The sequence below is a fragment of the Heptranchias perlo genome, chromosome 22 (genome assembly GCF_035084215.1).
Source record: "Heptranchias perlo isolate sHepPer1 chromosome 22, sHepPer1.hap1, whole genome shotgun sequence".
NCBI lineage: Eukaryota > Metazoa > Chordata > Chondrichthyes > Hexanchiformes > Hexanchidae > Heptranchias > Heptranchias perlo.
In genome coordinates this window covers 14,862,990-14,889,778 of record NC_090346.1, presented here as the reverse complement: position 1 = coordinate 14,889,778, position 26,789 = coordinate 14,862,990, and the positions used below count along the sequence as shown (strand labels likewise).

Below are 26,789 nucleotides of genomic sequence, written 5' to 3'. Positions count from 1 at the left end.
CTACGTGTTTTTCTCCACAGATGCTGCCAAGTTCCAGCATTTTCTGTTTTTATACCTAATCGTGTCCCCTCGTATTAAAACCTTTATCAGTATTAACAGTTTATCTGGATCAGATTTTGTCAATTCTTCTCATAACCTTACTTTAATTAGATCATCTTGAAGTTTCCTCCTGAAGAAAATAAATCCAACTTCCTTAGCCTTTCCTCACAATAAAAACTTGAATTTATATCGCACCTTAAATGTAGTAAAATGTCACAAGGTGCTTCACAGGAGCGATTATCAAACAGAATTTAACATCAAGCCACGTAAGGAGATATTAGGACAGGTGACCAAAAGCTTGATCAAAGAGGTAGGCTTTAAGGAGCATCTTAAAGGAGGAGAGAGAGGTAGAAGTGGAGAGGTTTAAGGGAATTCCAGAGCTTAGTGCCTAGCAGCTGAAGGCACGTTCAACCTAGAATCAATTTGTTGCTCACCTCAGTACCTGCTCATGGGCAATAATAGGGTTATTATTAGGTGCCCAGAACAGCATGCATAAGACCAGACGGGGTCTTTGATCAATTAAATGCTGCACACAGGAGTGATGTTCAAATTCCACCTTTATTTGAGGTCAACCAGGTCACACAGTGAGGATCAGCAAAGTAGTTATCTGCGAACATGCTTCGAGTACACTGAAAATAAAATATTAGATTAATATAAAAGCCGATTGAAATTCTCACAGAACCACATGGCATTTTCATTCGTAACATCAGTTCCATGGAGCATGTCTCATGACCAGGACACGGGGCTGCAGCTCTTTCCGGTGGGAACGCCCCAACGCAGCAGTGCTGCAGGCACCAGTCAGCCAGAGCACTTGCAAACATGAGTGAAAGAATGTCCATCAGCAGAAAGAGCCTGCAGTAGAATTGAGCATGTCAATGCTAGTTCTGGCTGATCTCTAGAGTTTTAGTTCCTGAAACAGTGACCCTGTGAACGGGGAATATCTGTACATAGGCACACTCTTCATTACCAAAACGCACAGTAGCTAAAGCACTGTCGGTAATACTTAAAAGGGATACTTATTGTACAATTTATATGATGCTAACAATATAATCATTCTGCTTGCAAAGCTTGACAGGTAATCTCTGACGAGACACATACCTTGCACCACATTGATCTGTCACATGCAATTTGTTTTTGTCACAATTTAGTTATTTTTGTTCATACTTAAGGCCGCTGTCTGCAGATATACCCGTCTGTTTTCCAAAAAAAAATAAAAATCCTCAACATTCTTTGTGAAAAATGTCCCTGAAACAACTACTTACAAATATTGTTCATAAATACATTAATATCTGATTAATCAGCCTGATGTCAGGGGTAGAAAACATGCTATGGTAGAGAATCTGTAAAAACTGCATTTTTATTTACAGTGATAGGCAACTCTTGAATCTTATTCACAGCAGTCAGCAGTTGCTGGCCTGGAAAAGTACAATTAAGCTCATTGTGCGCATGCAACGAACTGTATCACACAATGGACAGAGACCACTCACCACAGAGAGTCCTGTACATGTAATGGAAATGGACGACCCATATCCAGTTTGCTTTAATAATCTAAAGGGGAGCTGAATCACTGTCAGGGCCACTGGTTTACAATCAACATTCCATTTTTATTACATGGGGGTCCGGGATCTTTAACCAATATTTTGGGGATCAAATTCCTGAATTCTATTTTTCTGTGGCTCTGTTTACCGTTCTTTGCAGCCCTTGGCACAGAAGTGAAAAGAAATTCCTGTCCTTTTAAGAGATCAGACCAGAGGTCACATGGTCCTCACCTTTAGGATTCCAACAGAGTTCAGAGGTGAGCTCCGCCCTGTATCATTTTTTGAAGGAGCGAGTAATCCAACAATACAAAACTCACACAACTTCTCTGTGCCAAGAATGTTGGTGCAAGTTCCCAGCATCACTGGAGCTAAAGAATCAGCAAGTCAGAAAACCACAGAAATTTCATGAATCGATTTTTAAATAAATGAGTCGACAACGGTTCTTAAAAGACTCTCATCGTATCAAAGTGTCTCTAATCACTGGAAACAGTTCTTCTTAATTACATTTGGGGTTTTGTTGCATTTAAATTCTTCTGTTGAAAGAATACAGTTTGCAGTTTCAGTTACTTCGTGCAGAACACAAGATCGGGGATGTAAACCACACTGGAGAACTCTGCCGTTCTGAAAATGTTTTAGTCAAACTTTTCTCATAGTTTCTTCTTACTGCCAGCTCCTCACTAATTGCCTGCACGCAGCCAGCCTCCTCTCCCAGACTGGTGCTTTTGTTTCCAGTCTTTACTGCTGCTTCATTGACGAAACCTCTGAACAGCACCTGGTGAAGCAACTGCATTTCTCATAGGGTAGAGTAACGAGTGTATTAAACTCAGGCCCGTGTGAGATGCGGAGTTGCCAGAATCTGAGACAGAGTAACATAAGCATTAAACTCAATCGTATGTGTGACACAGAGTAACCTGAGCATTAAACTCAGCACAGTGTGTGTATGGAATGGCAGATCCTGTGTTTATGGTACCGATGCCTGTTTTTGACATAAGGTGGGAAATGACTGAAATCAAAGGGGTGAGGTGGCGAAAGCAAAGAGTCGGACACACAATGTAAACAGGAGGAGGAGCCCAGCTGTTGGCCGGCACTAATCCAGTTTATCAGCCAGTCACATTCTGTCTCTTCCTGCCCCGCTCTCACCTGCGCCAGACAGCCTGTGGGCGGAGACCCACCACCGATGTCATTGTTCAGTAACTGGGTCACATGTTGTCACCTTCCTCCGAGAGCGATCCCTAAATACACTGCACAGTCACAGCACGAAGCGACCGGATAACTCGGCACAATCCATTGAAAACTGGCTCACAGCTCAAGTGCTGCAGGAAGACCGTGTGCTCGGTGTTTCATTAATATAACGCATCAGTATTGACACATCACTCTGTGGCTCGGAAACCCAAAGCACGCTTACATGGTGCTACCAGGCCTCGCGTCCTTGGTGTGAAGCAGTAACCGCGTAGTGCAGCATTCAGGGTTCTTGCATCCACCCTGTGAATTGTTTCTGTTCCCTGAGTAGAGATGTGGGCAGGGGCAGTAGGAGACGCCCTTGGCTGGGAGTCACCGTGCCTCATTCACCCACCACCACTGTCTGTATTTCCACCTCTCCGTCCTGAGTAGTTATCACGTATTCATCCGCTTGTTCCAACATCTCGATGTCGTCAGCCGTCACCATGGTGACAGTGTCCTGGCTGGTCTCCAGGCTGCCGTCTGTCGTCAGGACAGCTCCTTGCCCGATGCTGGAGGCTAGTGTCATTGCAACCTGCTCAGTGAGGCTATCGGGGGTTGCAATGGTGATTGTATCCGTGCCTTCTTCAGTGTTCTCTTCCATGGAAACATTTTGGACAATGATCTGGTGGCTGGAGTTGGCCTGGTTCACAATTTGCTGCACGACTTTCATGATCTGACTGTCAACCTGAAAACGAAGCCAAGAAAGCTAAACTTTAGAGACACTGCGCACCAGAGACATTTAAACAGCGGGCACGAAAATCGAGAGCAGAAACCTGGGAAGTGACCACTTCTCTCACAGTGTCCGGGGTCACTTCCAGGGTCAAAGAGCAATCACCAACCTGGTGCTTAGAACCTTGGATCAGAGTGCCCATGTCACTGCTTCCAGCTGCTTCAGCAGGAGCCTGGCAAAGAAACACGGAAACAAAAGTAATGTTTAATACGGTGGCTTTACAAAAGCTACTGCCAGCACAGATCACATATACACACTGCTACACTCACACACAGATCACATATATACACTGCTACCCCAATGCAAATCACAAATACATCACTGCTCCAACGCAGATCACATACACACAATGCTCACACATACAAATCACATGTACACTAATAACCCACACAGATCACACGTACACTAATAACCCACACACAGATCACATGTATAAACCCATATACAATTCACACGTACACTAATAACCCACACTCAGATCACACGTGCACTAATAACCACAGACAGATCAGATGTATACTGCTGCCCCATGCAACACGTCATGCTCGGCTACATGAGAGGGGGAGGAGGGGTGGGGGGGGGAAGGAGAGAGGAGGAGGGGGGAGAGGAGGGAGAGGGGAGAGGTGAGTGGCTGCACCACTGTTATCATCCTTCAGAAGTGAAGTGAAACCCTGACTGCTTTTGAATGTTGCAAGTGGCCCAGGTACCTCAATAATATACTCCTGTGTGTCAGCCACTACCGAGGAGAACTCCACCAGCACTGTATGAGGGTCGTCAGTGATGATGGTTGCAGCAACGCTATCAGTGGACTGGACGTCCGGCGACACCTCTATCTGTTCCAGTTCTTTACACCCAACATGACAACCTCCTCCAGACAGAAGAGAAACAGATGAATTTCAGACAGATTTCAACATATTAACAGGGAGTTTCAACAACTCCCAGCAAAAACACTAGACAGAGCATTGTACAGTGCTCTGAGTTGTTTGGGGAGTACATGGGTAGAACTGCCAGAGCCATCTCCTACCAATGGCTGACCTCACACCAAGCATTGACAGTGCTTATGAAGCAGTCAGGGACAGGACTGTGCAGTCCCTCCAGACTGCAGAATGAGAAGCAGATCACAGAATCCAAGCAAAAGCAGCAACTGTTGAGTTGATTAACATCTTCAAAAAAAGAGTTGGATAAATATCAGGCTGGGAATGGAATATGAGGATCCCAGGGACAGGAACACTGGGTTAGGAGGAAGCCATTCAGCCCCTCCAGCATGTTCCGCCATTTAATTAGATCATGGCTGATCTGTATCTCAATTCCATTTACCCGCTGTAGCACCATATCCCTCGATACTCTTACCCAACAAAAGTCTATCGATCTCCGTCTTGAAAGCTTCAACTGACCCCCAGCATCCACATTTTGGGGAAGAGTTTTCCAGATTTCTACTACCCTTTGTGTGAAGAAGTACTTCCTGACAGGTACAGACTGAGATCATTAAATTATCTGCGCGACATACTGGATCCTGCTGGAGCAGGGATGGCGGGGGGCGGTGGGGGAGTGAAAATTACCTGATTACTTTTGGGGATCAGAGTATTTATACAGAACTTTCTCTCAGGAGATAAAATGGGTGGGTTAGAGTCCATGATAGGTTGTACATATTTTGTGAATGGACCAGATTGGATAGCCTTTTCTCATTCCTTGTTTTTATGAAGTTTTATGTCTTACGTCAGCTCCCTGAGCAAAAGCACTTTTTTTCTTTAAAAAGCCCTATGTTGTTTTCGGTTCCTGCCCGACAGTCTGTAGCTAACACAGCTTTGGTGCTCGTAAAACACCGTCAATTCTGGCCTCTTGCACATCCCCGATTTTCATCGCTCCACCATTGGTGGCTGTATATCAACTGCCTAGGCCCTAAGTTCTGAAATTCCCTCCCTAAACCTCTCCATTTCTCTCTCCTTTTTTAAGACGTTCCTTAAAACCTACATCTTTGTACAAGCTTTTGGTCACCTGTCTTAATATCTCTTTATGTGGTTTGGTTTTGTTTTGTTTGATAACGTTCCTGTGAAGCTCCTTGGGACGTTTTACTACATAAATGCAAGTTGTTGTTGTTGGAAATAGTGACGGGAATTTAAGACTAACAAGGCAATGGACAGTGCACTGAAAGAAAATGGCAGACGCTGATTGCTAAACTCCAACCCCATCCAGTGACGCCCTCCAACCCCATTAGGTACCCACCCGGCTTCACACCCACCTTTGGCTCGTAAATGTCGATTGAGGGTCCCGTGTTCAGCAAAGCCTCGGCCGCATTTGTAGCACGTGAACGGCTTCTCTCCCGTATGGAGCCGCACGTGTCGGATGAGGGAGCCCTTCTCTCGGAAAGCCCGGGTACAATAGTCACATGCAAACGGCTTGTCCTCCGAGTGTGTCCTCAAGTGAACTTGCTGTGCATTCTGTGAAGAGAGATCTGACCATTACAAATCAAACATTAAACAGATCTCACTGCACTGAACTCAGTCACCACTGAATGTACATAGACACAAAATTATAATCAGAACATAGAGAGGCAACAATAAGAACACACAGTCAGAGCTACAATCGGAGTGTAGACAGAGACAAGGTTGCAATCAACTGTGGAGATGCAGGATTACGATCTAATGTAGAGAGAGACAGGGCTATGACCAGAAGGTACAGACAGAAAGGACTATCATTGAAGTGAGAGACAGAGAGAGAGGGCTACAATTGGAAAGCAGAGACGCAAGTTTACGATTAGAATGTACTGGGGGACATGGCTGCGTTCAGAACATACATAGATGCAATCAGAATGAAGAGAATGCACTATATGGTCGGAGTGCAGAGACACCACTGCAAGCAGAAACTAAAGATAAAATAAGCTCCTTGGGACGTTTTGCTACATAAATGCAAGTTGTTGTTGTTGGAAATAGTGACGGGAATTTAAGACTAACAAGGCAATGGACAGTGCACTGAAAGAAAATGGCAGACGCTGATTGCTAAACTCCAACCCCACCCAGTGACGCCCTCCAACCCCATTAGGTACCCACCCGGCTTCACACCCACCTTTGGCTCGTAAATGTCGATTGAGGGTCCCGTGTTCGACCAAATATACAGAGACAGAACTATGATTGGAATGTACAGGGAGAAAGGGCTACAGTCGACAGCACAGAGACAGGCCCACATTCAGAAAATACAGCCAGACTTGTCTACGATCAAATGGAGAGTGAGAATGGGCTACAATCAGAATGTAGAGACTGCTCTACAATCAAATGTACAGGGGGACAGGTCCACTCCAATGTCGCAACCATTAAATGTCAGTGACCGTGCAGCACAAGATCTCTCAAATGCAATAACATGCTGCTAACCATCAGATTATTCACCACGATCATACAGGAAGTATGGAGAAGGAAGGCCATTTGGACCATCTAGCTGATCCGTCCATATAAATTTTAGATCCCCTATTACACCATCTCACTGCCCCTCAAATGACTCCAGAGATACTGCCTCCACTACCCCACCCAAAGGCTGAATTTTACATACCACATGGCTGCTCTCACCTATAACAATATGAAAACTGAAGCAAGTTATTAGTGCAGATGGAATTCTCTGATGTTCTTGTATAAAGTGGACGGTAAGGGACAGGCCCATTCTGGGCTGAGGGAGCCTCAGTTTAAAGTTACTTTAATTAGGCAAATTGTTTGATGCATATGTAGGTGTCAGCCGTGGCTCAGTGGGTAGCAATCTCACCTCTGAGTGAGAAGGTTGTGGGTTCAAGTCCCACTCTAGACTTGAGCACAAAATCTAGGCTGACACTTCAGTGCAGTACTGAGGGAGTGCTGCACTGTTGGAGGTGTCTTTCGGATGAGATGTTAAACTGAGGCCCCGTCTGCCCTCTCAGATGGACGTAAAAGATCCCACGGCCACTATTTCAAAGCAGACCAGAGGAGTTCGTCCCAGTGTCCCGACCAATATTTGTCCCCCAACCAACATCACTAAAACAGCTCTTTGTGCGCAAATTGGCTGCTGCGCTTCCTACATGACAACAGCGACTACACTTCAAAAATACTTCACTGGCTGTAATATAAATGTAAGTCTTTCTTTCTCGCACAGCAACAACAGGTAAACATGATGCAGTGCTGGATTACAGGCTCGTTCTGTAAACGCTCTCTCTCTGACCTTGGTCTTGTATCTCTTCCCACATTTTGGACACGGGTACGGCCGCTCGTCTGAATGCGCCCTCATGTGCTCCTTCACATGGGCGATGCTCTTGTACAGCTTGCCGCACTCCCCGCACTTGAAGCGCCGCTCGTTGTAGTGCGATTCCAGGTGCTTCCTCAGAATGTAGGCCGTCATGAACTCCTTCTCGCACAGCTCGCACCGGTGGGGCTTGTAACCTGGAAAAACACACATGTCAGGCTCCGCCGATCTCCACAGACATACAGGGACAGAGTCACACTGCACAGCCACGACGTAGAAAAATATAATGGTGGCCGTTACAGCTCGGGCTCTCCCCCAACTCTTTCTATTCCTGCAGAAAGCCGTCTCCATGTTTCTGAAATTTAAAACCATCAATAGGATTGTGTGCTACAGGACTAATTCCCTCCCCCTTTACCGCTGTGTTAAACTTGTTCAGAACACACGCCTGTCCACTCTGAAGATTGCACGAATGAGAACATGAGAACATAAGAAACAGGAGCAGGAATAGGCCATCCGACCCCTCGAGCCTACTCCGCCATTCAACAAGATCATGGCTGATCTTCTACCTCAATGCCATTTTCCTGCACTATCCCCATTTCCCTTGATGCCTTTAATATCTAGAAATCTATCGATCTCTGTTTGGAATATACTCAATGACTGAGCCTCCACAGCCCTCTGGGGTAGAGAATTCCAAAGATTCACCACCCCGAGTGAAGAAATTTCTCCTCATCTCAGTCCTAAATGGTCTACCCCTTATTCTGAGACTGTGACCCCTGGTTCTAGACTCCCCAGTCAGGGGAAACATTCTCCTTGCATCTACCCTGTCGAGCCCTGTAAGAATTTTGCATGTTTCAACGAGATCACCTCTCATTCTTCTAAACTCTAGAGAATACAGGCCTGGTCTACTCAATCTCTCCTCATACAACAATCCCGCCATCCCAGGAATCAGTCTGGTGAACCTTCGTTGCACTCCCTCCATGGCAAGTATATCCTTTTTTAGGTAAGGAGGCCAAAATTGTACACAAGACTCCAGGTGCGGTCTCACCAAGGCCCTATATAATTGCAGCAAGACATCTTTACTCCTGTACTCAAATCCTCTTGTAATAAAGCCATTTGCCTTCCTAATTGCTTGCTGCACCTGCATGTTAACTTTCAGTGACTCATGTACAAGGACACCCAGGTCCCTTTGAACATCAACATTTCCCAATCTCTCACCATTTAAAAAAATACTCTGCATTTCTGTTTTTCCTACCAAACTGGATAACTTCACATTTTTCCACATTATATTCCATCTGCCATGTTCTTGCCCACTCACTTAGCCTGTCTGTATCCCCTTGAAGCCTCTTTGCATCCTCCTCACAACTCACATTCCCACCTAGTTTTGTGTCATCAGCAATCTTAGAAATATTACATTTGGTCCCCTCATCCAAATCATTGATATAGATTGTGAATAGCTGGAGCCCAAGCACCGATCCCTGCGGTACCCCACTAGTCACAGTCTGCCAACCTGAAAAAGACCTGTTTATTCCTACTCTCTGTTTTCTGTCTGTTAACCAATTCTCAATCCATGCCAGTATATTACCCCCAATTCCATGTGCTCTAACTTTGTTCACCAATCTCCTGTGTGGCACCTTATCAAAAGCCTTCTGAAAATCCAAATACATCACATCCACTAGTTCCCCCTTATCTATTTTACTAGTTACATCCTCAAAGAACTCCAATAGGTTTGTCAAACATGATCTCCCTTTCATAAATCCATGCTGACTCTGCCAAATCCAAGATCAAGAGATCAAGGTATGTTGCTGGAGAAGGGATTGACAGATATGGTGAGAAGGTGGGATTGATCAATGAGGAAGAGATGGGCTTGTTAGACCTAATGACCCTCTTTCTGATCCTAAAAATTCTACTGAGTGGAATTGAAGAGGTGTATGTTTAGGGGGCCTGCTGAGATATCGTTCCTCCAATTCTGGCCTCTTATGCATCCCCGATTTTCATCGCCCCACCACTGGTGGTCGTGCCTTCAGCTGCTTAGGCCCTAAGCTCTGGAATTCCCTCTCTAAACCTCTCTCTCCTCCTTTAAGACACTCCTTAAAACCTACCTATTTGACCAAGCTTTTGGTCACCCGTCCTATTACTCTTTATGTGGCTAGGTGTCAAATTTTGTCTGATAACGCCTGTGTCGAGTACCTTGGGATATTTTACTGTGTTAAAGCCACTGTATAAATGCAAGATGTTGTTATTGAGGTGAGAAAGGAACTATAACATCACTGTAAAAAACACAATCGAGTACAAGAGCCAGTGACACGAAAGTATGGCCTCGTGCACTTACCTAAATGTGCTTTGATGTGCAAACGCAGGTAGCTGGACCCTCGGAACACTCGACTGCAGTGAGGGCACTTGAAGGTCTTGCAGCTGCTCTCACTTTTTGAGTTTGCCTATATATATATATAAAAAACATATTTAAATTGCAGTGAAAGTACCCATAAAATGTACTAAACCATAATTTCCTTCCCACACACTCCATTCCCTGGGCAAGGTGCTAGGTGGAGAACGTGGCTCCCTAATGTCACTTCATGAGTACGAGCGTCTCAGGGGTGACAAACAGTCCAAGAATGTAGGAGGAACTTGGCAGAGAGCCTCCCCAGCTCCCAATAGGCATAAGAAAGGAATTCTTGTTGATTCAAAGTTACTTAAAAGCATTTTTGTCCATGTGCAGGTGATACAGCGAAATGTGAATTCCCTTCTGAGCTCACTGCTCAGAATTCATCGGTCGAGATCTGGAAAGAGACCGATTACCCTCTTGGCCTGGTGTGTGGCACCAGGATGATATCAGGGATCAGAAACTATTAGGAGAGACTTGAGATACTGGGACTGGAGCAGACAAGGCTAAGAGGAAACTTAAAAGAGGTTTTTAAAGTTATGAAGGTTTTTGAGTGACTAGAGAAAAACCATTTCCACTGGTTGGGAAGTCAGTGATGAGTTGTCATCAATTTAAAATTGTCACTAAGGGAGTGAGAAGAGGGCTAGGTGAATTTCTTTATGCTAAGGCTTATTGGGAGCACAAAATCCTTTGGCTAAAGGAGTAATTGAGTCGGACACCATTGTATCTTTTAATGGCAAAGTGTATAAACTTTTGAAACAGCGTTTTATTATTCATTCTTGGGATGTGGGCATTGCTGGCAAGGCTAGCATTTATTGCCCATCCCCAGTTGCCCTGAGGTGGTGGTGGTGGGCCGCCTTTTTGAACCGCTGCAGTCCGTATGGTGAAGGTTCTCTCACAGTGCTGTTAGGTTGGGAGTTCCAGGATTTTGACCCAGTGACGATGAAGGGAAGGCCGTTATATCTCCAAGTCGGAACGGTGTGTGGCTGGGAAGGGAACTTGGAGGTGATGGTGTTCCCATGCACCTGCTGCCCTTGTCCTTCTAGGTGGCAGAGGTCTCAGGTTTGGGAGGAGCTGCCGATGAAGCCTTGGAGAGTTGCTGCAGTGCATCCTGTAGATAGTACACTCTGCAGCCATGGTGCGTGACCTCCTTCCATGCTATGAATTTCCATGGCGAATGGAGAAAAATGAGGGAAGATGAAAATAACTTCAAAGTGTAAAAAATTAATAGAGAAAAAGAAAAACTAGCATTTATCTAGCACCTTTCAGATCCTTAGGATGCCCCAAAGCCCTTCACAGCCAATGAACTACTTTTGGAGTGTTGTCACAGTTGTTATGGGGGCAAACGCAGCAGCCAATTTGAGCACAGCAAGATCCTGCCAGCAGCCAACAAGATAATTCATCAATTAATCTGTTTCTGATGCTGTTGTTTGAAGGATGAATGTTAATATCCACACAGACGAAATTCAGAGCCTGCGGCACACACATTAAAAAGTGATTTTTAATCATGGAAGTATGGCTTTGAATAGCTGGAAAGGCTCACTGGAGCAGACATACATGGAGGGAGTGCCTGGTTAGCAATAACATGCCAGCTGAGCTCAAGCATCTCTGCACGTGGGATCATAAACACCAGGATTAGACCAAAGAAAGAAAGAATGACTTGCATTTCTTAGTGCCTTTCATGACCTCAAAGCGTTCACGTCCCAAAGCGCTTTACAGCCAATGAGGTACTTTAGAAGTGTAGTTATAGTTGTAATGAAGGAAACGTGGCAATCAATTTGTGAACAGCAAGCTCCCATAAACAGCAATGTGATAATCACCAGATAATCCATTTTTTGTGGTGTTGGTTGAGGGATAAATATTGACCAAGATAAAGGTTTAATCCTGGTAGTGTTTTAAATAGGCTCTAGCCCTTCAGTTTACATGGAATTATGTAGGTCAGGTCATGCATTGCATTTACAGTCCACCAGATTTAAGTGGGGGAGGGGGGAAGAGAATGCATCACATGCATTACCCGCCAGATCACTGCATCACTCACAAGGTCCACCAGATCGTTGGGGAGAAATGCATCGCATGCACAGTCCCCGGATTGGAGGGTGTGCATCTCGTGCTCAAGATTGATTCAACACTGGGTAAACTAGAGCACTAAAGGTACCGTATCGTCTTCCTCCATCTCATCGCAGTCCTCCTCTACGACATCCTCTTCACTGCCTTCCTCAGCAGTCAGTGGAGATGTTTCTGTGGATTTCTGGGAATCGCCAATCGTTACAGTTTGTATGACAATCCCAGAATTCCTCATGGCCTGACAGATCAGGTTTTCATTGCAGGTCTCCCCCTCAGGATGGAGCTCAGTGGAACCAGGTGACTAGAAAGAAAACAATATTGACCATCATCTCTTCTACCCTTCAATGATTACACATCTTTTGGGTCAAAGTATTCTTCCGTAACATAGCTTTAGAATCGTTCCTCACACAGATATACACAGATTCCCCAGAGTCGGACTGATCAGTACTTCCCAGATTACAAGGTGATTACGGATGAGGAAGATCATTTAGCCCATCTTAGTCTGTTCATCCCCTCACTGGAACATCTAATTGTTTCTTCAACAATTCTAGAGTTTTCGCCTCCCCTGCTCTATCTGGAAGCCCACTCCTGCCAACTGTCCTAAATTTAACTTTTACCAGTCTGAACCTGTGTTCCCTTGTCCTTCTCTCGCAAATTTAAAGTAATATTCCACATTTACCTTTTCTATACCCTTCGTCACAGCTCAACAGAATGCTGAGCTACATGGCCACAACAGTAGAATATAAGTCAGAGAAAGTCGTGATCAAACCACACCTCGAGTACTGTATCCATTTCAGGATGGCGAGACAGGAGGGAGATATCTGAGCACTGGAGGCAGTGCATGGAAGGGGAACGAGACTGATGCCCAGTGTTAAGAGTCTCAGTTATGGGAAAAGATCAGAGTAAATCTCAGACTGTTCAGCCTCGATAGGATACATTTGAGGGGTGACACCCGATCCTTCTCCGCCCCCGCCCAAAATCAAGGTGGCCAATAATTCCCAGGTTTATAAGCACATAAGAAGTAAAAAGTTGGTTGAAGAAGGGGTGGAATGAAGGGGCCATTTTGTATGGGAGAGAGAAGAAATAGTGCAGTTGCTTAGTAAGTATTTTGCCTCAGTTTTTTACATAGGAAGGTGAAAGTGGGACTGTAGAAGTACCTGATGACGATCAGGAAAAGCCACTACTGGAGATAAATATCCAAAAGGAAACTATTCAAATATTAATGGGAATAAATAAATAGAAAAGTCACATGGTGCACATCCCAAATACTGAAGGAGTTGGGGGAGGAGATAGCAGAGGCACTGACCAGAATATTCTAACATTCTTTGGAAATGGAATTGTGCCAAAGGATTGAAGAGTGGCAAATGTTACACTCCTGTTTAAGACGGGGGAAAAGGGATAAGGCAGCAAATGATAGGCTAGTTATCATTTCCTTGACTGTGGGTAAACTAAGTCCAAAGGGCGGGAAAGTGGAATTGAGGTAGAAGATCAGCCATGATCGTATTGAATGGTGAAGCAGGCTCCAGCGGCCATGTGGCCAACTCCTGCTCCTATTTCTTATGTTCTAATGTAAATCCTGAAACTGTGAGGTTCCACTTAATACTGGAGATAAATTACATCTTATATCTTGCATAAATCATATCAGGTTTTTTTCTCTGTATTATCTCCCTCTTTATTTAATATGAACCCAAGGTATCCGAGCCGCCAGTGAGACTTTACCTGTGGCTTCTGTTCAGCCTCGGGATCCAGAGCCTGAGGCATATTATGGACCTGCACCTCCTCGATGCTTCCTTCTGAATTCGTCAGCACACTGATCACTGCTGTTGTTTCCGGGGAATCTGGTGTTGCCGTGGAAACCAGTTCTTCGATCTCTTTATTCACTGGAAGTTAAACAGAATATAAGAATCAGGGAGCAGGAGGTGAAGAAACCTTGCTGAGCGTTACATCACTCGATCCCTCAGCTGCTATTTTAAGAAACACAAGGCTCACCACACCATTTTGCTCAGGAAACAAACTCACGGTGCTGGCTGGTGATGTAACGGGGCTCTGGACATGTGTAGTGTGGAGCGGAGGACCACTGAAAGTCGACAATCACGCCTACAGTCCACCTTCCATTATTATAAAGAAAGTTAATGTTTTTTTAATGTAGTATTAATCAGCTCCATGTACGTGCTGTCTAATCAGAGAGCAATGGATCCAAACCTTTTTAAAGTGGCATTTGGGTAAATTTCCCCTTTCTTTTTGTATTTTTAATCAATTTTTCCTTCAACTGCTTGACCCTCATAGGGGGAGGGGCCATCTGACACCCGCAGCCGATGGTCACAACAGACCCACCCTTTTCCTCCCCCCCTTGTTGAGGGACATTAGAACCGCTGATTAACATTGCTCAGATTGAGAACTGACACGAAACTGCATCTTTTACTGGTCTGAATCTCAATGTGCTGCCCTAACCCACTTTTAAAACTGCCTCAATCCAACACGGTAACCGTGACCGGAGTTTAAACTCGTTCCATATGTTGCAGACACGGGTTGGTCTGTGCTGTACCTTCCTGGGTCTCAGGTTTATTAGCGGGCTCGGGTTCCTCCTGGTTGGATGGCAACACCAGTTTCATCTGCTGGAACTTCACTTTCTCTGTACAAGGGGTGATGGCCTTCAGGTGGCGAGTGAGCGCTCCGGACTCACGGAAACTCATCCCACACATCCGGCATTTGTACGGTCGCTCATCTGGGGAGATACCGTAACAGCTGTTAAATCACCAGACTGAAACTCCGACTGCCCTTCCGACACAAGCTGAACATTCACACCCCCTCCTGAGAGCTCAGTCATTTTAAACCACTGAGCTGCTGAATATCCAAACATCTTTAACTAAGAATAAATCAACGTATGGACAGGCAGCACGGTCAAATTAAACTCACTTTTACAGAGGGAACACCAGCTCTAAAATCACTGGAAATATGAACATAGTTATTCCACGTTCACAACACAAGTAATGAAGTCTCCCTCAAAATAGATGAGGCAGCGGGGGGGGGATGGAAAGAGAGTGGAATTACACTGAGGACTTGCTCCTTGCCAACAGGTTGAGTGTGTAAAAATACACAGGAGCGGCAACAGAAAGTGGGGACAGGGAGGCATGATGTAAAAATCAGGGCTGAAACTGTCTGGGAGGAGTTAATGACTCCAACTGTGCCAGAGACCTGGATTAAAATCAGTAGAGACACAGTCAGAAACATAGGGCGCTGTTCGATCTGCGTCAGATGCGAAATGTCGGAGCCTCCTGTATGCACCGGGGGGGGGAATCAGATCAGGGGATTGCAGAATCGGTTCGACCCACAGGCGGCCTCAACAAAGAGTCAGAGAAAATCGCCGTCAGCATCAAGCAAACCGGGGCTTTAAAAATGGTTGGTGATGGTGTGAAGGAAGAAAAACGCAGGCTGGGAGAGCGCTCGCTACTTCACTGAAACGCAAACTGTGTTAGAGCCAGAGCTGGCCGCCTCAGCTGGTCTTTCTCACCTGTGTGGCGTCGGTTGTGTCTAACTAAAGATCCCTTTGTTCTAAAAGCCATCCCACAAATCTTGCATTTGAAAGCCTTCTTGTCACTATGGGTAACCATGTGCGCCTTCAGGATGACAGCCTGCAAGTACAGCATCAGGTCCTCTGAAAACAGGCTCAGGACTGGCGTATTCAAGTAACTCTCATGCACATGCACACACACACACACATATATATATATATCTAGAAACATCGCGTGTAGATACGTTGAATTACCAGTTTATCTTGAACTTCTGAGGTGATATTTCTGACACTGCAGAATTAAAACCCATTTACCACGTTAATGAGTTTCTGATCGGGGTGGGGGTTCTTCGTTAAAGGAAGGTATTACTGCCCCCCAACTTTGGGGGGGGGGTCCGTAACTGTAACCTCTGCATCCCCCATTTTTCAAGGCTGCTCAGGACTCACAATCAACGGGGACAGATGCCTGGCTACAAAAAGTCAACAGTTCTTACAGGGGCTCTGTATGGAGGATGTACATGTATTTTTTTTTAGAAGTATAACATTTTGCTTGTTTTTATAAAACAAAAATTGTCCTTCCATTTTAAGTTGCCCCCTTCCTTGCACAGAGCACGTTCCTAAGGCCTGCCAATGTCACTCAGCCAATTGTTAGATGATGCACAGTTACTGCACAGAACAACTCCTTCACACTGGTCCCAAAGGTTTATTAAACCCAATCTGAAGTGGAATTAGAAAAAAACAGGTTAAAACCCCACATGTACACTCACCGAACACCTAGCAGAGAGACAGTTCCAATCCATTCATTCCTCACATTTTACTGATGATCACAGTTTTGCTACCATACAGTCAGCAATTACAATCCCTCCCCAAAATCTAGCTGATTAAACTGACCGTTTTGAAGGTCTTTTCGCAGACCTGACATACGAATCGCCCATTGTCAGTTATAACCATCTCATATCTCTTCTTTTCAGCCCCACTCTCTTCCTCCGTGCTCTTCTGACAGCTGTGACCATCAGCCCCATCGTCGGTGGGCTGCTCGCTCTGCTGCGGCTGAGGGCATTCATACAATTGCTCCTCCGAGATCTGACATGTCTTGTTGCTCCCATCATCTGGAAACAAGATTATAAATGAGGAAATGAAGCCTGGCACTGCACTGACCCAAGACAGCTATGATTCTTAGAGCACTGCAATGCTTAAATCCGCAGCATCTTCCGAGCTTCTCCAACCTTCACCTCCTCATAAAAATTCCATGTTTAAGAAACAGAAAATGTGGTCGGTGATTGGGTGGGGCAGTGAATTAGGATTCTGGGAGCTGCGTTCAAATTCCACCCAGATTAATGGGCTCTCTCTGCTGGTTCTAAAGGTCCTACATGAAATGAGTTTGGCCAACCCAGCTCTAGTGCGTATAGAACCACAGTACAAAATTGCCCTTAATTAGCCAAATCAATCACAAAGCACATAGGACAGCTGCAATTCAGGGCACTCTTCTGACTTTGGGATTGAGAAGCATTAATGGAACAGTGTAATGGGAGCTTTATACTGCATCTGACCCATGTTGTACCTGACCTGGGAGTGCATGATGCCAGCACTGGGTGCCTGAAATGGTAAGTGTTCTAAATCCCAGAGCTGACAGCATCTCACCTTGACAAACAAAAACTTCACACAAGAAAAAAAAGAAAATCCTTTGTGGTACTGCCTCACCTGAGTGTGATTTGCTGTTTGCTTCGGGCTGTGTTAGGGCAGCCACAACCAACTGCGTGATAGTGATCGCCGAGTCCAAGGTCACAGACTCCTGGAAGCACAGAGTGGAAGAGGTTGAGACACACACCGGGCTCCAGGCTGGCAGTATCTGCCTCAGCTCCACAATGTTTCACTTTCAATTAGAAAAGCAATTCAAACAAAACAAAGGAGTGTCTGCTGCCCCAACAAACCATCTAAATCCCTTTCGAAAGAATCATAGAAAGGTTACAGCATGGAAGGAGGCCATTCGGCCCATCAAGTCCTTGCCGATAGGCCGAATGGCCTCCGATGGGAACCTTACCATCCAGACCCCCTTCAAATCATTTCCATCCATTTCACCTACAAAAAAAAATCAAAATCCTTCGCTTTTGTTTTTACAGTCACCTCTAAAATGGGCGTGGGGGTGGGGCGGGTAGCAGTAGCAGGGAGAGAAAGAAAAAGAGAGAGAAAGAAAGAAATTCAGACATTCAGACAACACAACACACTTTACAGCCAATAAAGTACTTTTGAAGTGTAGTCACTGTTGTAATATAGGAAATAAGAATGGGAAAGAACGGGTGATGGGGGAGCAGGCAAGAATGGGAGGCAGGAGTAGAGAAGGAACGAAAAAAGACAAGCGGGAAGGAGAAACAAAAGCAGGGAGCAAAGGAAAGGGCAAGGAGGAAATTACAGAAATAGATCACACATGAAAGTGGAGGCAGCAACTACCTTCTGGGTTGCCTGGTTGACATGTAGATGGTCAGAGTCACCTGGGGACAGCGCCTGGATCCGCTGGCACGCTTTCTGCAGTTTGTGGGTAATGAAAGTCTCTAGGTTGCAAAATTCTGTCTGACAACGGCCACACTTGTGGACATCATGCTCCTCTACAAGAAAGATCCCAGAGTTAGCGCAGCAAATATACCCCACCCAGAGACAATACAACAAATATTACTGGACTGAGATTGATAGACGTTTATTAGGTAAGGGTATCAGGTGCATGGGACAAAGGCAGATAAATGGAGTTTAGGTACAGATCACCCATTATGTAACTGAATGACGGAACAGGCTCGAGAGGTTGAAAGGCACATTAATAATAAGAGGATAATCCAGGTAGCGTTAGACCTCCTGAGGGATGGAAGTGGTAAGTTTGTAGTAGAGCGAGAGAATGACAAGTTACCAATTAAGCATTTTGCCTCAGAATTCATAGAGGCGGTGGATATTGGGATTATAGAGGCCCCAGAGGTTGGTGTAGAGCAGTTATTATTTGCAGAGATGGTACTAAGTAAGTTACTCAAACTTAAGGTAGACAAATCACTGGGACCTGATGGTTTACATCCAAGGATCTTGATGGAAGCTGGAGAAGAAATCACAGGGGGTCTGACTATTATTTTCCAATAGACTTCATAAAGAAAAATTATGTCAGTGGCCTGGAGGATGGCAAATGTGACACTCATCTTCAAAAAGGAGACAGGAAATTATATGTCAGTTAGTCTTACTTCAGTTATTACTACATTACTGGTTAAATCGGGGCTAGTCAGCACTTGAATTCTAAAAGGCTTGACCAACTTTATATAATTCTTTTAAGAAGCAAGAGGGCAGATAAAAGAAATACATTGAAAGTAGTCGCTATTAATTTTCAAAAAGCTCTTTTATAAAATAATGCACAAGACACTTACGGCAAAAGTAAGGTCACAAGGAATTAAGGGGAACGTGGCCACATAGATGGACAAATTGTTGGAGGGCAGAAAGAAAAGGATAGCTGTAGAATAAAAAGTCTTTGTCTGGAAATATATGTGATGTGGAGATGCCGGTGATGGACTGGGGTGGACAAATGTAACGAATCTCACAACACCAGGTTATAGTCCAACAATTTTATTTTAAAATCACAAGCTTTCGGAGATTATCTCCTTCGTCAGGTGAGTGAGTGAAAGATTCTCAAATCGCATATCTTATATTAGGCTGGGACACGCTCACACCAATCAAAGGTGTCGTTGGTGTTCAGACAGGTTAGCCACGGAAAACAGTTCTGAATACACAATGGGTCAGGTTACAAAGCCAGAGAGAGAAAGAGACCCGAAAGGCAGAGAGAGAGAATGTCGAGTTGTATTAAAAACAGATAACTTTTTTTTTCCTGCTTACGTGTAGCGTGACATGAACCAAAGATCCCGGTTGAGGCCGTCCTTATATTGGAAATATATGGTGAGTGGTGTGCTAGAGGTTGTGTCAGAGCTAGTCTTATTTATTATGTATGCACAAAAATGTTCTGGACTTGGGGATTGAGGGAACAATATTGAAATGAGCTGATGATATCACAATTTACAACACCTCCCAATTTGCTGAGAATTGTGAAAGACCGCAGGACATAGATGGGCTAGCAGGATGGGTGGGTGCTGGATGCAGTTCAATGTGGAAAAAAGTGAAGTCAATCATTTTGAAGTATTGATAGGTAAAGGAAATACACTTTAAAAGGCAACATCTTAACTGGCCTAGAGGAACGGAAGAATTTGATGATCAGATGCACAGGTCTATTGAAGATGGCAGCCCAAGTAAATAAGGTCATAAAAAAAGATAAAATGGAATCCTTAGTTTGTACCTTGGAGTATAGAATACAAAAGAGGAACAATGCTGAATTTGTATAAAACCTTAGTTTCAAACTTGGCTCAGTGGTTTGCATTCTTCACTCTGATTCAGAAGGTTGTGGGTTCAAGCCTTGTATGGACTTGAGCATTTAATCTGGGGTGACACTTCAGTGCAGTACTGAAGGGGTGCTGACTGTTGTAGGTGCCGTCTTTTGGATGAGACGTTAAACTGAGACCCCATGCACCTGTGCATTAAAGACAATTTAGAGAGCAGGGGGTTCTACCAGTATCTAGCCAACAATCCCCACTCAACTAATACCACCAGAAAAAAATCAAGTGATGTGGTCTTTCATTCATTTGCTGCTTGTGGGACCTGAGCGTGGGATAAACTAGCTGCTATTTTTGCTTGCACTTCCAAAGTAATCTATTGGTTGTAAAGCACTTTGGGGATCTTCTGAGATCTCCCATGGCATTGCTCCTGGTGATTGGGAGGATATTTTATAACAATGGTGAAGGTTATCAACAAAATGTGACCAGCAACTGTTACAGGAAATGTGACAATTACAGCAAGTATGTGCGACATGCAAAACTTTTAATATATTACAGATATGATACAAGGCAGTAAATACACAACAGGAGATCTTTTGTACTAAATTTCCCAGTGGTTAGCTGTAATGTTGAGTATGGCATAACGAACAGTCAAGATGGATTGGAATATTTCCTCCGTTTGGTCTTGAGTTGCTTCTAAAGTAGCAGTCAGCAGTGTTTGGTTGGAATCTTTGGCTGTTTGTTTTTGTTATTCATCTTTGATTCAATTATTGAAATAAGTGTTTGCAACCAATCGTGTATGACCGAATTAAACCGAAATGATATCTAAACAAACCCTGGATCACTCAGCTCACGACGATTCGTGTGTGTTAAGTGAGCATTATCTTCATGGTTGAAGGCGTACTGAAACTTAAGACAGCCATCACCTTGCTCCTCAAAAATAAATCTTTCCATCCTCTCCAACAACTGCCCCTTCCTCTCCAACGTCCTTGAGCATGTAGCTACCTCATTCCATGCCCATCTTCCCTATCACTTCCTCCTCGAATACTTCAATCTAGTTCTGCCTGTGCACAGCTCCTAGACTGCCCAGGGTCAAAGTCACCAATTACATCCTCTGTGACTTTGACTGCGATGCGTTATTCTTTCTTGCCCTCTGAGGCTTCTCAGCAGCACTCAACACAGTTGATCATTCCATCCTTCTCCATCGCCTCTCCCTTCACCGCCTCTCCATCCTCTGATAGAGTGATTTCAAAATCTTTATCCTATAAATTGCCTCATCCTTCCCTATCTCTGCAAAGCCATTCAGCCTTACATCCTGAGCACACCCTATGCTCTCTCTGAATTCTGGCCTTGTTTGAACACCTCCTTCACTATGCTCCACTTTTGCAGTGGAGTGAAGGGGCCATGCAATCAAAGCGAGAGCGCAAAGAGTGGGCACAGGAGCCATTTCAGTCCTGCATTCTGGAACACACCCATACCGCACAATCTCTTTCCAATTCTTCAAAAACATCCTCAAAAGCTACTTCTCGACCTGATTTTGGTTACCACCCCAATCCTTCTCGATCTACTTCTTGGCTCTTGCTATCTTCACCTCTGTGAAGCAATTTGGAGCGTTTTACGACAATAAATGCATCATAAGTGTAAGTTGTTGTGTATAACTGATTACTAGTTCTTGAACAGAACCACAAAGCAACTGGTAGCAACAGATGATGGGAGGCTGCCAACACGTGGTGCCACCCTCTGAGCACTGCCATCTGTCAGGGGCGGCTGCAGTGATTCATCTGAGGCAGAAAGCAAAAGGAAAAACAACACTGTTTAGCAGTACAAAGTAAGCACAGGGCTCTGTATAAGACAAACTATCTTCAAAATTGTAAAATAGACTAGATAGCGACCACCAGGAAAGGTATGAGAGATCAAGCTGTTTGACTGGTCATTCTTGGGGTGTTTGTTGGCTGTTTATTAGCTGCGTTTTGCCGATTGAAAGAATAGGTCCACTCAGTGAGATATGCGCCGATGTTTTGCATCCTACAAATGTGTAACAATGGTCCCACATTTTGCAGATGTGCCCCAGACACAAATTGTTTTTACATATTATATGCTTACAGGCCTCCTGTGGCATTGCTTGTGATAAGATGGTGGATACGTTGTTTTCAAAGAACTCGCATTCTATACAGCGTCTTTCATGTTCTCTGGATGTCCCAAAGTGAAGTATTTCTGAACGTAATCAAATGCGACAGATCAATGAGAAGTTAATCTATTCTGGTGGTGTTAGTTGAGGGATAAATGTTGGCCCGTTCTTCTTCAAATAATCATGGGATCTTTTATGTCCATCCGAGAGGGCACCTCGGTTTAAGGTCTCATCCCAAAGATGGCACCTCCAACAGTGCTGCACGGAAATATCAGCCTGGATTATGTGCTCAGGTCTCTGGAATGGAGCTTGAACCCACAACCTTCTGACTCAGAGGTGAGAGTGCTGCCACTGAGGCACAGCTGACATATTACAGAACTGTGGTATGAATTAACACCCAGTGTATTATTCTGCTGCTAAAGGCTTACATTTATATAGCACCTTTCACGACCTCAGGACATCCAAGTGCTTTAAAGCCAATGAAGTACTTTTGAAATGTTGTCACTGTCGTAATGTAGGACACGCTGCAGCCAGTTTTGCATACAGCAAGTTCCCACAAACAACAATGTGATAATTACCAGATATTCTGCTTTTTAGTGATGTTGGTTGATGGATAAATATTGGCCAGAACACAGAGGCGAATCCCCCGCTCTTGTTTGAAATAGTGCCACGGAATCTTTTACGTCCATCTGAGGGCAGACGGGGGTTCGATTTAACATCTCATCCGGAAGACGGTACCTCCGACAGCTCAACACTCCCATAGTACTGCACTGGGAGTGTCAGCCTGGATTATGTGCTCAAGTCTCTGGAGTGGGACTTGAACACACGACCTTATGACTCACAGGCAAGAGTGCTACCACTGAATCACAGCTGACACCTAAAGCTTCACTATGTGTACCTTGGTCTATTCCTTTAAGGCCACATGGTTTAACTGCTGTGAAAAGGCACAACCTGAGTTCAGAGGGCAATTATTTCTCTGTAGATTGGCAGCTGGTTGTAAATCCACTAGTTCTTCCTCAAGATCAGAAAAACCATCAGAAAATGACTGGCTTACTTGATGAACTCAAACTATTACATATACTAGTGGTACTCAACCCAAGTTAGATGATACACTATTTTACAGGATTATACCGTGCAATGTAAACATATTCTGCTGATGAGGTGAAGCTATGTCTCTTTAAGACCACAAAGTTGAAAATAAACAGTTGGTGGGGTCAATAACACTTTAGGCTACAGGTCAGAAGCCACAGTGAAATGCCCAGCTTACTTTTTTTTACATATAAATGTGATTCCAGAGATCAGAATAAGGCATTTGGAATTAGTGAGTAGGTCATCTGTACATTCCAAATAACTGGATTTCCTTATACTTTCTTCCCCCTCTCCCCCCCACAAGTGTTACATAGAAATTTGCATGTGCAGCACTGTGATATTATAGAAACATAAAATGTATGACTAATAGGTCTCTCCTGGTGCGTTACAGGTAGTGTGGGACCTGGAGTGAGGTTTCTGGGGAGCTGATTATTGGCAGTGGCAGGAAACAGGTGGTAGTGGATCAACTACCCCATACACACCCTGACCAACTTTCCTTTCCAATCGGGCAGGGTGTATAACTGGTGGCCGATACTCTACGCCCGTTTTCCACTACCAGTGAAAATAACCACAACCCACCCCCAAAGTTTACTATGGTTCCAATGTGGGCTAATTGCAATACCAGTTTACCCATCTCTGAAATCCAACCAATTTATTGAAGCAACATTTGACGATGGACCTTGGACAACACGGTCACTGAGACAAAAGGGGGCACACATGATGGGGGGGGCGCAGGCGAGGGGCGGGCACGGGGGGCGCAGACGAGGGGCGGGCACGGGGGGCGCAGACGAGGGGCGGGCACGGGGGGCGCAGACGAGGGGCGGGCACGGGGGGCGCAGACGAGGGGCGGGCACGGGGGGCGCAGACGAGGGGCGGGCACGGGGGGCGCAGACGAGGGGCGGGCACGGGGGGCGCAGACGAGGGGCGGGCACGGGGGGCGCAGACGAGGGGCGGGCACGGGGGGCGCAGACGAGGGGCGGGCACGGGGGGCGCAGACGAGGGGCGGGCACGGGGGGGCGCAGACGAGGGGCGGGCACGGGGGGGCGCAGACGAGGGGCGGGCACGGGGGGGCGCAGACGAGGGGCGGGCACGGGGGGGCGCAGACGAGGGGCGGGCACGGGGGGGCGCAGACGAGGGGCGGGCACGGGGGGGCGCAGACGAGGGGCAGGCACGGGGGGGCGCAGACGAGGGGCGGGCACGGGGGGGCGCAGACGAGGGGCGGGCACGGGGGGCGCAGACGAGGGGCGGGCACGGGGGGGCGCAGACGAGGGGCGGGCACGGGGGGGCGCAGACGAGGGGCGGGCACGGGGGGGCGCAGACGAGGGGCGGGCACGGGGGGGCGCAGACGAGGGGCGGGCACGGGGGGGCGCAGACGAGGGGCGGGCACGGGGGAGCGGGCACGGGGGGGCGGGCACGGGGGGGCTGAGGTAGAGGTGGAGAGTAGGCGGGGGGCAGTTATTTGGTGAGGCGCCGGGCCGGGTTTAAGCAACGGTTCCGCTTGAATCCAACAATCGGCCTCCACATCAGGCCTCCCCTTAACCCCGAGCCTGGCCCGGCCTGACTGACCCTGGCCTTGACTCAGGCCTGACTGCCTCCGGCACAGGGGTCCTCCGTTAAAGCGCAGGGCCTGTAGCGGAGCCGGGGCCTTGGCTGAGGTCGAGGCGGCGACTCGTTACCTTCCTCCCCGCTGCCGCTCGCCGCCGCCCGTTGCCTCTCTGCCGTATTCTCGGAATTCATCGGGACTTCCTCTCACTTGTCGCAAGGAGCACAAAATGGCGGGTTTACGACCTGCCGCCAAAGGTGGAGCCAGCGAAGGAGCGTTGCGTCCGTTACTGCGGCTGCGCGGCGCGGCGCACCTCGGGAAATGTAGTTCAATGGCTCACTGAGCCTAAGAACATAAGAGCAGGGTCGGCCATTCGGCCCCTCGAGCCTGCTCCGCCATTCAATAAGATCATGGCTGATCTTTTCTGATGTGATGTGGAGATGCCGGTGATGGACTGGGGTTGACAATTGTAAACAATTTTACAACACCAAGTTATAGTCCAACAATTTTTATTTTAAAATTCACAAGCTTTCGGAGGCTTCCTCCTTCCTCAGGTGAATGTCAAGAAATCCTCGAACCTCTCGCATTTATAAATCACAGAACAATACCTGGCATCAACCAAAATCGTCGAGCAGAAATTTGATAGCCAAGTTCCGCACCCATGAGGACGGCCTCAACTGGGATCTTGGGTTCATGTCACACTATACGTAACCCCACCAGCGAACAAAAGTTAACTGTTTTTAATATAACGGGTCAATTGCTGTCTTTTCCTTCCGGATGTTTCTATGTTTCTGCCTCTCTCTTTTTTTTTGTTCTGGCCGTTTGTATATTCGGTGGCCCTGTAGGTAACACCTATCTGTCTGAACACTTTGGTTGCCTTGGCAACGGGCAGTTGAAAAGACTATCTGTAACCACCAGGTATTGTTCTGTGATTTATAAATGCGAGAGGTTCGAGGATTTCTTGACATTCACCTGAGGAAGGAGGAAGCCTCCGAAAGCGTGTGAATTTTAAAATAAAATTGTTGGACTATAACTTTTCTGATGTGTACGAGACAATATACTGTACTGAAATGGGCAGAAGACAACTTTAATCATGAAACACATTCTCGTGATATATTGTAGCAAAATAAAGTACTTCTTTCTTGGCTGTTGATTTTTGTCCTATGCCACTATACTTTTTTGAACTTAGAATTGGCTGTTTATAATAGTATGTTTTTTCTCTGTCCACAATCCTGATGCAGGTGGTAACATAACAGATAATAACTTGTATTTATATAGTTTGTGTACAGGGTAGGGTTTTGCCTGTGCTGGGGTAGGTTTAAGGAGAAGACAAGAGGAGACCTTTGAAGAGGGAATTGGATATGTACTTGAAAAGGAAAATTTTGCAGGGTTATGGGGAAAGAGCTGGGGAATGGGATAATTGGATAGTTCTTTAAACGAGTCTGCACAGGCACGATGGGCCGAGTGGCCTCCATCTGTGCTGTAAGATTCGATGACCTGAAAGAGGTCTAAAATTGTGAAGGAGTTTGATAGGGTGGATGTGGAGAAAATGCTTACACTTGGGGTGTGTCCAGAACAAGGGGGCATAAATGTATGATAGCCACTAACAGATCAAATAAAGAATGTAGGAGGAATTTCTTTAAGTAGAGAATGGTGGGAATGTTGAACTCGCTGTCATATGGAGTGGTTGAAGCAGATAGCATTGCTGCATTTAAGTGGAGGCTTGATGCACACATTCGGGAGAAGTGATTAGAGGTTTAGGGGGAGGGTAGAGTGGGAAGAGGCCCCTGTGGACTATAAACACGGCACAGGGCAGTTGTAGACGCTATGGAATGAAAAAAGAGGATTGAGCGTGGAGGTCGGGATTTGTCTGGGGATTGAGGGGGGGGAGGAATTGGGTGGAGGGCGGGGCTAGGGTGCAGGGGGCGGGGTCTGTCTGGTCCAGGGGCGGGGCGAGCCCAGAGGGGGCGGAGCATGGGCGTGTTTAGGTCGGTGCGCGGGCG

At 46.0% G+C, this 26,789-nt stretch overlaps 1 protein-coding gene across 3 annotated transcripts; it reads right to left on the bottom strand.

Annotated features, from left to right (window-relative positions):
* Positions 1-467: 467 nt before the first annotated feature.
* On the bottom strand, positions 468-25,018 carry e4f1 (E4F transcription factor 1). Of its 3 annotated transcripts, XR_010966821.1 has the most exons (15): positions 24,920-25,018; positions 18,129-18,283; positions 17,382-17,472; positions 16,572-16,789; positions 15,681-15,801; positions 14,715-14,894; positions 13,889-14,049; positions 12,261-12,470; positions 10,055-10,160; positions 7,705-7,922; positions 5,768-5,966; positions 4,236-4,396; positions 3,638-3,700; positions 2,718-3,483; positions 468-668 (listed from the first exon to the last, which is right to left on the bottom strand). XR_010966821.1 is itself a non-coding variant. In XM_068002988.1 (14 exons), the coding sequence occupies exons 1-14, from the start codon at positions 24,978-24,980 to the stop codon at positions 3,139-3,141; spliced, it is 2,289 nt and encodes a 762-aa protein (XP_067859089.1). In that variant the 5' UTR covers positions 24,981-25,018; the 3' UTR covers positions 480-3,138. The 3 variants fall into 3 exon arrangements, 2 of the variants coding, with proteins under 2 accessions (XP_067859089.1, XP_067859090.1); XM_068002988.1 differs by having other exon boundaries at positions 480-3,483; XM_068002989.1 differs by having other exon boundaries at positions 480-3,483; positions 4,236-4,393.
* Positions 25,019-26,789: the final 1,771 nt, after the last annotated feature.

Coding starts and splice junctions, on each gene's coding strand:
- e4f1 (XM_068002988.1), bottom strand. CDS start 24,980: ATGAATTCCGAGAATACGGCAGAGAGGCAACGGGCGGCGGCGAGCGGC. Junction 16,790..17,381: donor AAACAGCAAATCACACTCAG/GTGAGGCAGTAC, acceptor TCTTGTTTCCAG/ATGATGGGAGCAACAAGACA. Junction 5,967..7,704: donor GGAAGAGATACAAGACCAAG/GTCAGAGAGAGA, acceptor CTCTCTTCACAG/AATGCACAGCAAGTTCACTT.